Source organism: Cebidichthys violaceus, unplaced genomic scaffold (assembly GCF_023349555.1).
Source record: "Cebidichthys violaceus isolate CVI_PGR_0920_01 unplaced genomic scaffold, fCebVio1.0.p SCAF_205, whole genome shotgun sequence".
NCBI lineage: Eukaryota > Metazoa > Chordata > Actinopteri > Perciformes > Stichaeidae > Cebidichthys > Cebidichthys violaceus.
In genome coordinates this window covers 24,574-38,383 of record NW_027176379.1, presented here as the reverse complement: position 1 = coordinate 38,383, position 13,810 = coordinate 24,574, and the positions used below count along the sequence as shown (strand labels likewise).

The following is a 13,810-nucleotide window of genomic DNA, read 5'->3' as shown; positions in this document are numbered from 1 at the left end:
TTATTGTTTACAGGTAAGAAGTAAGGTAACATGGCAAACATGACAAATCACCACATGGGCAACGAACAAACATCCACCGATGAAGCCAAAATGGGAATCAATAATTTCATAGGCTGCCAACAACAAAACAGCAGAGGCTAAAAACACTTAAATGTGCTTTATTTAAGAAGGACAAAAAAAGAGGAACCTGAGCCGTGCTGCCAAACGGAGCCAGGGGAGTAAAGTGTGTGTGTATGTGAGGGGGGGGTCAATGGCCCCTTCCCCACTTCCTAGGCCCTTACTTCCTGCACACTTGCTTCGACCACACCCATCTTCAAACTCCGCCTTCATTTTGATCTCAACCACACACCTGTAAAGTTTCGTGACTGCATCTTGCATGATGTTTTCGCCATCACGATCACGAAATCTGTCCAAAAAATATAAAAACCCGGAGAAGTACTCATAAACTCTTCTGTGGTAGTTACTTGGGAATTAAGTCTACACGCATACGGCTATTAGAGTGCGTCACCTCGGTGGTCTTACACAGAAATACAGAAATGCATTATTTCATTCGATTTGGTTGGGAGGCCTGATGTCCTTGTGAATGCCAGTAATGCTCTTCACCTTCAAAGATGGAGAAAAAAGAACACCTTTCAACAAAGTACTCATGTATTGATTTAATGAGGGCCCTTTCATATCAATTCAAAGTCTTTATCATCATGCTGCAATAACTGTCATATGTACAATTCGGTGTGGAATTAATATTAAATTACGTAGCTAGTGGTCACGTCATGTGTGCAAAACAAACATGGTGCCCAAGAGTGAGCTGACCTGGTGTGAAAAGTAAAAGTCCATTAATGTCATTCAAAGACTATACATTTGTTTCATACGTTGTGTGACAAGGTCATGGACATGTAGTTTGGATCTTGGATTCTGAATATTAATTCCAGTGCATTTTTGTAATGCCCTGAAGGACATTGTTTACAGGGCAAATATGTTAGTGATGTTGCCTGGGGCATTAAGAATTGCGGAAGCACCAGATACCGTAGTGCTGATGTCAACACAGAGGGTTGTATAGAATAATTAACTCCTTGGAGACATGAGATGTTCTAAAGATATGTTACTGACCCATTTTAATGACCAGCCTAGAGTATTAAATACCATGACCTTCGGTTTGGCATTTGTGGGTCTCACACATTTCCTGCCTACCTTAGCGAGTGTGCACGCGCGCGCGCACGCACACACACACACACACACACACACACACACACACACACACACACACACACACACACACACACACACACACACACACACACACACACACACACACACACACACACTTCAAACTGTGTCTGAGAATGTGTGAGATTGTCCATGGATGGGTCCAGGATTTGGCCCTGCCTGTGAAGCCAGGCATCTACTAGCAGTGTAACGCTCCATCGATCTGGATAGATGTATCGATTAAAGGGTCAAATATATACGCGATGCGAAGAGAAAACATTGATACATAACATCTTTACGACGTGGTATTATCTTGAACTGGCCGTCTGTTTCTCCACACATACAAGCGCTTCTCCTTGCTAAACATTCAAACAGTGCTGCGTGTGCGTGACTGTGAAATAAATGCCACACCTCCTAAAGATCTAAGCTGCTAACCAGCTTTGACCAGCATCCAGACCTCCAACAACAACTATTTTCAGAAAAACTTGGAAAGCCCAATAATAAAATTGTCAAATCCTATTTTAGTTGATTTTTGAGAGTTGATCGCTGGTCTCTGAATTGACTCAAATTGAAATTGTATTGTAGCAGATTTTCTGATATCAGCAAATACCGTATCATTGTCCAAAGAATTGATATAATATCGCATCGAGATGAAACTTGTGATTTACACCCCTATAGCGTCTACTGGAGGATCACTAAAAGCAACAAAAGGTGTGGAAAGCATCGCAACAGGCTGTAAAATGTGATTTATTAAGATGTTTGTTCCTCCTTAGACTGAACCAGGTTCAAATGTGTTTGCACTGGAAGCTCTACTGGCTTGTATTCATTACAGTATTTCAAAATTCCAACACAAATGCTGAGCTGCCCCCCACCAAAACAGAGAAAAGGGAAGGATATTGGGGCACAAATAAAGAGAGGCTATTTGAGGTCTGAAAACTCAGACTCGAGAGTTTCCAAAACACGTTCCTTAAAATGCACGTCACAGCACAAGAGGCAGCGTTAAGTAGTTCATGCACATGAAATAAAGAAAAGAACTTTAGGGGAGGGAGGCATAAACATAACAATAAAGAAAGAAGAGTGCAAGTCATATCACAGGATATTAAAGCCTTTTCGACCTCCTGTCCTTCCTGTCCTCTCTTTTTAATAAAAAGCCTTTCTAGTTGCCAACAACCCTCCACATTAAGATGCTGCTATGCTGAGTGTGGGCCCTCTAATAGGTGTCTATGTAATTGGCTGGTTGACAGGCTGATCACTAACAGGCGTGAGATGAAGGGCTCCCAGGAGGAGACGTCCATCCTCACTCTCCTTCTGTTGCCATGTAACCGTGACACACACATCTGTAAGCAAAACCAACCGCGGCTGTGCACTCTTGGGGGGGGGAACCTGAAAATGTACCCAATGTAGGTCTCTTATGATGCATCTGTCCTGCATTTTGAAATATAGTTGATATGTAAACCAGATGCATCGGTGGAGACGTGATCCAAAAACAATCTTCAATCATGAAGCTTAATGTAAAATATACTGCAGACTGAGGTCTCTGTTAATAGTGACAAACGACGGATGCCACACATGAACGGGTACAGCGCTGGCGGTATCAGCACGGGATTGCATTTCTATAAGCTGGTATTAAACTGGTCGAGTTTTCAGTCTGAAAAACATTCTGAAGTTGTTGTAAAATGTTGTTAATAAATTGTCCCGGCCAGTTAAATGAGAGTGAAAGTCATGAATGTTTCCCTGCATCACCGTGATGTCAGTATCTTTTTCTCAGCACCTCCCGCTGTTACTGACTTTCATCGTTCTGGGAAGTGTCAAACAGTATGCTTGTTAAACTGAACACAGCATACATTGTCTTTGCTAAAGTCTTCAGGATGATGACAACATGTTCAACATCTGGAGGATGCTGTAATTAGTTAGAAGAAACGGTCACTATGGAAGTTTTTGAAAATAATTCATTCATTCAACTGCCTCCTCTCAGAGGGAACACTACCATTACTCACAGATGATTAAATGGTGAAAGTCTTTAAAAGGCCATTGTTTACTTTCCAGGACTTAATGGCCAAATGAATGTCAGTATAGTCACAGCACAATGTATCCAACCAACAGCATATGTTACTTTTTAATTTCTTCAAACGCCTTGAAGCCATTACTTTTTGACAGCCCATATGGTGAAGAAGAAGAAGGGGAATGGCAGCTTGACAGATAATCGCCCAAAGTAGTAAGAAAGTGGCATATTGGAATAACTCTTCCTTTGTCGTCATGTCACTGTGACGGCAAAATATCTTGAAGGAACTTTCCTCACTGGTCTGAGATGCCTATTTTTCGTCACGGAGAGAGTAGTAGGCGTTCCCCCGGATACAGAGATCTAATCATAGACGGGCTGGTGGTGATACGGCCCGATCCCTGGCGGCTTTTTATCACTTTTATCGTCCTACATTAAGTCTCCGCCAGCTGCTCTGTACCCGACCCTGTGGCCTGACATCCCTGTCAGGACAGCAGGGGAAAGGAATAGCTTCCCTCTCAGGAGTCAATGCCTTTGTCAAATTAAAAAAAACAGAACAATTATAGTCACTACAAAAGGTTACGAGTTCTCATGACAATTTAAGTGTGCATGTGGAATTATCAAAAGTCCGCCGGTTGGTGCTAATAACTTGCAATTCATTTGTTCGAAGAAGTATTACAGGTTGTTATAGAGCTCAAATAATTAGTTGATTGACAGAAAAGTAATCAACAACTATTTTGTTAATGGATTTTTAAGCGAGTTATCTTTTCAGCAAAATTCACAGTTTCTGTGATTCACAATTTGCCATTTTTTCCAAGACATTTGAAGATGTCATCTTGGACGTTTAACACTATTTTTCGGTTATTTTGACCAAAACCGTGTGAGCAGCAATGTGGTGACAGGCCTCAGAAAAAGAAGGCTCAATATGGGAGAGTTGTTATTGTGTGTATGGTGTCCACTGCAAGCACACCTTCAAAGACCAAAGAATAACAATGACTAAAATCTTAACTAAAATATCACAGATGTCATAGTGTATGTGTGTGTGTATGTGTATGTGTATGTGTGTGTGTGTGTGTGTGTGTGTGTGTGTGTGTGTGTGTGTGTGTGTTTTGACAGCGAGTGAGAGATTGAAGTGATACCTTGAGTCCTCCACACTCTGCTGCTGATCCCTGGTCCACTCCGGTGATGTAAATACCCAGAGCGTATTCTGCTCCCCCTCGTATCATGAGACCTAGGGAGCGGCCGTCATCCAACACCAAGTTGACCTATGAAACGCAGACACAGAAACAGGGGTTAAATATCGAAAAATGGTGTGAACCAGACACTTCTTAAATTTTCATTTTGCAGTCTCAATTGCGTTGCTTGACAGGCTGCCAGACTCACCCGCGGTGTCGAGCTTTTTCACACTGAAAATGGAGCTGTGAAGCACAATGCACGGACGAAATGACAGCCCTGCTCTGAGGCGGCGGAGAATAGAGAGTTTCAGGAGCCACTTGAACGAGGTGACTCAGAGCCAATAATGAGGAGGCTGGAATCTGTTCTGATTGGACGAATGCTTGAAGTGGTCAATCAGTTTGTTTACAGCGCTCATCCGTGTCATTCGCCCTGATAAGCAGAGCGGACAATAACGGACACTGTTAGAATTCAAATACCCAACAAACCATAATAATTATAATATCCACCCCGACTACAATAGCACCCAATTAAACACACTGCTGCGGGGAGCTAATGATACCTACAGGATACACATGACTGTGCCAAATCGACTCCAGTTTCTGCCTTTGCGGAAATGTCTATTCGACAAGGTATTTAATCGTGTACTGCAATTTAAACATGGAAAGCTCTCAACCTTTTCAAACTACTCTTGAATTTGAATTAAAGGAAATTATCATAATAAGACATTATGTATGTAAACATCAAATCATATTGTTTTTAAGCAAAATAAAGTTCCATGCTGCCACATGCAGCATCTTACTGTAAAGCAAGTAATCAAACGGTACCGCACCCGGGTATATTGAATAAGAAATAAAATGTTTTTTTTTAATTCCTTAGAATTAAATACTCTTATTTATGTTACCGTTTGGGTTATTGCTGAAAACATTACTGCAACTTGCAACTATTCAACTGGTTTGAAAGAAGCTGAAATGGAATCAATCCAGCAGTCTGGAGGACACACAGCTTTGTGCTGAGCGTTCACAAACCGCACTTCCAAGAATGGTGAGACACTGTGGGGCGACAGCGGCAGAGCAGGGTCGTCCTTCAATCAGGGGATTGGCGGTTCAATCGCCGGCTCCGCTAGTCCATGTCGTTGTGTCCTTGGGCAAGACACTTAACCCTAAATTGCTCCCGTAGCTGTGGCTACGGTGTGTGAATGTTGTATGACTGTTAGCTAGTCCTGATGAGCATGGTAGCCCCTGCCATCAGTGTGTGAATGATGACGTGTAGAGCTGAAGCGCTCTGAGTGGTCGGGAGACGAGAAAAGCGCTGCACAAGAAGTCAGTGATCGAGCTATTTGCTCATAAACCACCAGATTAATGGCAACTCCTATTATTCCCAATCCTGCACAAATCAGACATAACTTTGGAAGTCAAATGTGATGCACTTCACAGTAGAGTGGAGCCGACCCATCTCACTGAGAGTGACTCTGACAAGCAGGACGTAGAACTAGGAACTGCACTTGGCATGTAAAGATATAACTATATATATTTTGACCTCCCAGCTGCTGTCTCATGTCTTGATCTATGAAAGCCTATTTGCTTTCTGTTCCGGAGGCTATAGGGTTTGATGAAGGGTTCATTTGTCTGATAAAACTGCTTTATTCTAACCCACCGGCAGTGACTCCATCAAGTATAATCTGCTCTTCTTTGTTTGGTGCCTCTGGGTACATCTCATCAAGGGTGTCCCTTAACTCTGCAGCTATTTGTTCTGGCCCTTGAGCCCTTAACTGACTTAATTCAGTAATCTTCTAGTGCCAGAGCCATCTCTCTTCACGGCACACGTTACATGTTAATGATTTTCAAACGTTTACGACCACTCGCAAACCGCAACTTTTTAAATATTCAATTTGGGTTCAAAATGCATTTATTACCCGGGTGTCCGTTTAAAAGAGTTGTGCTTCCTCCATCTTTCACTGGCTAAATTGATGAACTCAACTTATTTCAGAATCTTCTGTTTGGAAAGCAAAGAGGACACAACAAAGTCTGTCCGCTGGGAGAGGCTCAGCGGTGGCTTTGCTGTGCCAAACTTTAAATTGTACATTTTCCTCCATCACAATGAGGCTCTTGATTACTTGCTTTGGTCCTGATGAAGCTGTCTCTCACCGAGATTGAAAATCCAAATCAGTCGCACCTTGGCAACCGCAAGATGACATATATGCAAATATCTCTATTAAACAATGTCAGCTTCGTTTCTGTTACTTTCCAGCCGGTGTAGGTTTGGCATCTGGCTCAGGAATCTCACTTTCACCCAAAGCATATGGCACTGCAGCTCTTCTTTTTTTAATAACAACTGTCTGCTTATTGGAGGTAAGCCAGCCACCTTTGCTCAGTGAGAATATGGAGGCATTCACGCTCTCTGTGACATTTATGCAGGACATGGTTTTAATTACCAGACTAATCCCTCTCTTATTGGTGGCACATCAGCTCATAGGGCTCATAGTGTTGTTTGGCATCAGCTGTTATGATGGAATCACTTCAACATGCTCTTTGTCTCCAGAAGGACTCCCAGTTGTCCGGTGTCTCTGTTTAGTAAGCAATGGAATTGATTGAGCCTTTGTTTGGACAAACACAATTGCATGTAATCACAGGAGGGGCTCATTAATTATATTACACATGTTACAATGAGCGCTGCTGTACTCCTGGAAGTAGCTTTACCCGTTTTAAATTTAAATGATCTTTGAAAGTACCTAAATAATATCATAAAATAGCCAAACGATGTACTAGAAACTGGATTCATGTTTTCTAAATGTTATCTACACGACACTAACTACAGCCCGTATTAATGGAGCTGAAGCAGTAAAAAGATAAATGTGCGGCTCTCAGCTGCTGAAAGATTGAAAGTTCTGGTGTAATAAATCTTTAAAACAGCTCTGACAGCTCCTTCCCTGCAGGTCGTCAGGTGGTGACAGGGTGGAGTTCTGTGGCTCTGAAGGTCCAATTACTGTTATTGTTAAAAAAAAAATCTTTTTTTTCTTTCGCATTCCATCATCTTTTGTCCATTACTGAGTCTTATATTATAATTCACTTTTACTCCCCCTGACTTCCATCAAAGTCACCCTGGTCATAAACCTATTGACTCAGATGGTGACCATCCACACTGCTTTAACTGTTTCACAGCCACTATGGGCGATACAGATAGAAGTGCTATAAACAGAGAAGTCCTAATCCTTGTCTCCGTCTTAAGGTCCGTTCACAGCGTGGCGCCTGTTACAGCAGCAACACTTGTGATGCTGCCTTTAGAGAAGTTGCATATGTTTTTTTGAGTTATTTTTCATGGAATTTTTGATTTACGGATCAAACACTTTTAGATTTTGTTCCTTACTTTAGCTCGGCTAAATCTAGCTTGCCTTGTAACATTGGTCATGAATATTTGATTTTAGATATTTTAGCATAAACTCTCAGAGTTTTAAAGATATTTAAGAGACCATCCCTGTAAAGCATTTTTTGGAAAGCAGAAGCTGTTAAAAGTGCATTATGGATGGGAAGGACAAGAAATGTTTTAGTCGAATCAATGTCATGGCCACAGATAAAATATTGAAATGATGAATCGTCATACACGGTTCTGGGGGCATGTTATTTAGAATATGAATATTATTATTTTCCCCCTGATAGTATTCTAGTGAACATAAAAGGGATAGTTGTGTTGAAAAAAAAGGGATGTGCAATGGAAACACTGCTCCATGATTCCAGCACTGCAGTGTTGTGTTTCCCACGTAAAGCCTCACCTTCTTCTCGTCTCCCTCCTGCAGTAGCTGCATGTTGCTGCGTCGCTGGCTGTCAGTTCTTCTCAGCGTGGCGCTCCGATGCTCAGGCAGGTCCGGAGGAGGGGACACACTCCGACCCTGAGGGTCAACCCAGGTATAAACATGGTTGGTGACGTAGCCACCTGGAATCCGCCCGACTGAACGCACAGAGAGGCAAAGCTTTTTACTGCCCTTCAGCACCTGAGGAGAGGAGAGGAGAACCACGTTATAAAAAACACGACAAAAATGTGTATTTTTTCAGAACATGTTCAAAAGAAAAAAAAGAGTACCCACAAATCTTCAATCGATTTAATCTGATTTTCTAACACCATAGAATACGCACACATAAATCCATGGTACACACACACAGTGTGAGGTTGTAGCAGTGAATAAAGTAGGACACAATAAACTCAGGAGAAAATGAAAGATTATAGAGAAGCAACCAATTTTTGCAGTGCTTTAGACTGCAAAAACCCCAAATGACCAAACACTCCCCCCCCACCACCACACACACACACACACACACACACACACAAACAAAACTGATTTCTAAGACATTTCTACTGAAAATTGCTGTTGGCTGTGCCTCATTGCCTTCTGATAGCTCGCTGTATGTGCAATCCCTCTGCAGATCAATGTATTCCCATGTGCCTGCTGGTCCGGAGAAATCAGACCGAACGGGGCTGAAGCTCTTAATGATCAAACTATCCTTGTGCACCACAAACACAAAGAGGACCTTGACTTCCACTCCAGACTAGAAAATATAACAAACACTGCCGATTTAAAAACTGATATTACTAATATTACTCCAAGACAGTGTGTTCAATTCAACGGTGTATTGCTTTTCTTTCTTTTTTTTGCACAAAATAGATTCTCAATTAAGGATACAACTGTCTGGAATCCTCAACCTGCAGGCTCAAAGCAGGTTCAGGAGTTAAAAATGATTGAATGAATAATGAATGATCATTATTGGTGTACTTGAGACAATTTAATAAATGTTTTGCACTCTGTTTGTTTCATTTATCTTAGCGTTGTCGTGGATGGTTGATCTTGTTTTTGATGAACTGTAACATGTCATTTTAATGACAACTTCAATGCCCCTCAAGGGACTGGTTTTCTGAATGTACAGTGCATCGTGTACTGCTTCTGAAACGGTCAATGTTTGTCTGTACTTGTCCCTTACAAATAAAAACACTCGTGAACACTGTGGAGGGACAGAACCAATTCTAGCTGGAAAAATATTAAGGTCACTGCAACCAAAAACCCACTTCAATCTTTGTATAATCATGAATATACAGCAATGCACATCAGACATCGCAGTCCGATCCAGCAAAGAGGACAACATCATCTGCATATATGTCATTCCAATATCCCAAAATATACCTGGTACTCTGCAAGACCTCAGCTGTGCCGCGGAATCCTGTTCACTCTTAGAAATAAAAGGTGCTAACTAGAACCATATAGTGTTCTTTGTCTTTTCCTCACAGGAAAACCTGTTTTAGTTCCTCGTAGAATCTTAATAAAGGCTCCAACTGGAACCATTTCAGAGGGTTCTACCTTGAACCCAACATGAAGAGTTATACATCAAACCGTCTGTGAATGGTCCCACCCAGAACCCTCTCTGGAGGTTCTATTCAGAACCTTTGTAACTTCTAAGGTGATCTACCAAGAGCACTTAATCTTCCAAAGGTTTTATCAAGAACCCACTCCGGAGTTTCTACCGAGAACTCTTTTATATTCCAAGGGTAGTTAGAACTCTAGAGGGCCAGGGGCTTGTGGTGCAGCCCAACCCCCTACAATCATGGTTCACAATCACAGTTTTTTGGGGTTGGTGGGTTGGATTGTGGGCGCTCCCTTTTAAAACTCCTGCTTTCAACAATCCTTGAAGAACTCTATCTTCAAAAATGGGTTCTTAGGATGAAAAGAGCTTTTAATGGAACCCCTAGTCTCACAAAGAACTATTGAAAACCCTTTCTTAAAAAAAAGGGTTCTTCAGAATCAAATGACTCTGGGTAGAACCCTTCAGGAAGAACCCGTTTGGAACCCTTATTTCTTTGAGTGTATTAGCAACAAGGAAAAAAGAGGTGTGATTAGATGCATTACATTACATTACAGTCATTTAGCAGATGCTTTTATCCAAAGCGACTTACATTTCAGTAGGCACAGCTACAGGAGCAATTTTTGGTGTTAAGTGTCTTGCTCAAGGACACATTGATATGAGACCAGTGGAGCAGAAGCCGGGGATCAAACCTCTGACCCTCTGATTGAAAGACAGCCCTGCTCTCCACTTAGCCACGGTCACCCCACCCTGAATGAAGCACAATACCGACTTCCAACATGGTCAAATCCATACCAGGACCTTCTGTCTCCATCACAATCTGTATTATTTTTGTTCTTGATGTTAAATATAAGCAAAGCTTTTGTAACCTCTGTGTACTGTTGTGGATTCATTATTTGGGCATTTTTCACACCTATAAAGGCCCTCTTGTGTTTTAACAAACATCTAAATCTCAAACATCGAACCATGATAGCTTCAGAAGTCCTTTCTGCTGACTCTGTGTGTAAGGTTGGTGAAAAGACTTCTCAAAGTAGCTCTGTGCTCAGTATAGAAACTCAATATAACTCCATTCTCCTCCTCAGTGAACCACAAATAACGCTAACCCTTACATTAATCTCCCCTTGTCTGCCTTCTTCTGACAATACTTGCAAGGAACTACTAAATGCTCCTGTTGGAATGCCTATTAACATATACTGCAAGCAACAACTCAAATTGTTACTTGTCACAGTGCTGCAGATTGCAGAAGAGGACCGTCTGCTCGAGCGCAGCAAACCAGCTGAATCAATTTCACAATCCTGATTTGTGCTGAGAGATAACTTCAATTCTGAGGCAACAAAACCCTGTCAGCACTGAAGATCACTGACTGGAGCAAAAGGCCTGTCATCACTCCCTCCCTCTTCCACCTCCTTCCCTTTTTTATGGGCACCATCAATGCAGAGGTGTAGATAATATATAAGTTCAGCAACACATGAGCAGGCACACTGTAGTAACCCCTAACTCACTCACTGAGAGGGACAGAGAGAGAGAGAGAGAGAGGGAGAGAGACAGAGATAGAGAGAGAGAAAGAGAGAGAGAGAGAGAGAGAGGGAGAGAGAGAGAGAGAGAGAGAGAGGGAGAGAGAGAGACATAGAGAGAGAGAGAGAGAGAGAGAGAGAGAGAGAGAGAAAAAGAGAGAGAGAGACAGGGAGAGAGAGAGAAAAGATACAACTACAAGTAAGCAATATATCTGCATCCAGGAAGGCACACAGTACCACAAATAGTGTTTAGTTAAAAAGGAAAATTGCCTCATGATTTTATTATTGTGTAAAAAATGTGACAGTGTCCTCGACATGCACAATGCACATCAGCGGCCCACGACATGTGTTCCATGCCTCTGAGCCATCAGATATCGGCGGGAGGTCCTGGGAATCAAAGTGAAATCAGGATCGCACTGACTGCACACCGAACATGTTGCAGAAAAAAAAGGAAACTGAAGTGGCATTTCCTTAAAAATCAAAACATTTCAATAAAATGTTAGAGGAATATCTCAAAAATCTCAAAATACACAATGTAATGTATTAAATATTATGTGACTAGCTATTGTCTTACCTTTTGAATATCTTAATTTTTTAATATAAATACAAATTCAGCAACAAATGAGCAGGCACACTGAAGTAGCCTTTTAATTAATTTGGAGTTGTGTTTTCCTGGTTTTTAAGGCTACATTACAGTAAAGTGATGTCATTTTCTGAACTCACCAGATTGTTCTAGTTGTTTTATGATTTGCCTTTACTCACTCGGTCATTACATCCTCATTATTGAAGATTATTTATCAAAAATCTCGTTTTTTGTTATCTTATGAACGCACGAATGGATCAACCGTACAATATTGTTGGAATATCGACATTGAGGCATTCTGTTAAAAATATCTTGATACATTTTCATTTACATCGGAGTTAGTTGGAACTCGGTGTGTCATGCAGACGGGTGCCTTGGTGCAGATCAAGATTGGGTGTTTGACGAGTTGGAAGTTGAATGTGAAGTACGTAATACACACTGTAGACTGCTATCACGGAACGGGGAAACAGCTGTCTCTGTGTAGAGATTAGCTGATATAGTGGAGGATGGACATTTCTATGGGCTGATGAGGATATCACTGCAGGAGAGCCTTTACAGATTGCACTGCAGCATCCACAATCTCAAGCAGCTTTCTAACTCTAAATTACTGAGGCGTCTTTGTTTTTATTTAGTGATTGTCTGATCCAAGCACATTGGCTTCTCCCTTGGACACTTGGCCAAACCAGCTACAGAGCATCACTTTGATTTATCGTTGCAAACAGAGCTGATCGTGGTGCATGCTGGTCTGAGACACACACGGAGAAAAAGAAAGATGGAGGGTAATGGAGGCGACGGAGGGAGGGCAGTGGGTTTAACAAGCCGCTCCATTCTGTGAATAAGAAACAGGGGTGATGGACCGAGGAGCCGTAAAACAGTGGTCCTAATGCGGCCTCCCTGGAGGGAAGTGCTGATTGTGACACTGGGCTGATGAGGCTCGGCCCCGCTTTCGAACAGAACAAACATAGCTGGGAAAATAATGAAATATATACCACGGCGTAATGGGAAATGGCAACGGCAGGTAAACTGCTTTCAGATGATGCCGCGGAACAAACAATACGCTCTCACGAGAGACCCGGCAATCCATTTCATACACAGAAGCTGACTGCACAAAGCCCGGCTGTGGAATCCATCCAGTTTCATCGCTTAGAAATGCATGGCCGCATACTGTAGGAGACTTAAAGGAACCTGGCAAAAGGCAGAGTAGAACTACAGAGAAAGAAATGACTCATGAGACATGAGGGATTCAACCATAACCCCTAGTTATGTTACGAGTCTGTATTAAATGGCCCCAATGGCACTGCAAACTCTTTTTAGTTAGAGTAGTTAAATCTCCAAAAGTTAATAGGGATCATACCAAGATGTCATGCGCTCATATGTATGTATAAAAAGTATTTCAATATCAAAATTTGTGTTGGAACGGCTGGAAATTGCCTTTGGGAATGTCTGTATAGTCTGCATATGAATTCAAACAAGTCTATAATAATAGAAAATGTTTTTTTTTTTTACAACAAGCAAACTGCAAAGTCACTAAGGAGTATTGAGACTTTGTTCAAGGGGAAATAATCAATATATGCCAAACAAAAACAAGTTGTTGCTGTGCTCTGTTTTCGAGAAACTCACTAAACAAGTCCACAAATCTAACACTGGGCCGCAAATAGAGTTAAGCCCCCACTGCGCTACCTTGGGTCCAACACAAGAACACAAAGTCTCTGCCTTTATGAGGGTTGAGACGGGGTTTTGGTTTGGACAGGTGGATTTATGAGGGTAGAAGAAAACGGTCCACCGGTCGTCCGTTAAAAGCATTCCTTCTTTGGTGCTGGCAGATGATCTGGCTGCTTCGTTGAAACCACTCAACGCTAATTGTTCCCGCTAATTGCACACGCTCGATAAGATGCCGTGAACACACACAGAGCGCAGGTGAACGCAGGTTCATCAAAGTACACGGTCACACACACACACACACACACACACACACACACACACAGATCAGATG

General features: G+C 41.9%; 1 protein-coding gene across 1 annotated transcript in view; it reads right to left on the bottom strand.

Annotated features, from left to right (window-relative positions):
• Nucleotides 1-8,363, bottom strand: part of whrna (whirlin a) — a gene marked incomplete at its 5' end in the record, with an annotated part of 69,440 nt that extends 61,077 nt beyond the window's left edge. The window contains 2 exons of the mRNA XM_068716695.1: nt 4,342-4,467; nt 8,145-8,363. Of these exons, the coding sequence (XP_068572796.1) occupies nt 4,342-4,467; nt 8,145-8,363 (345 nt within the window). The remainder of the gene's footprint in view (nt 1-4,341; nt 4,468-8,144) is intronic.
• Between the last annotated feature and the right edge of the window lie 5,447 nt (nt 8,364-13,810).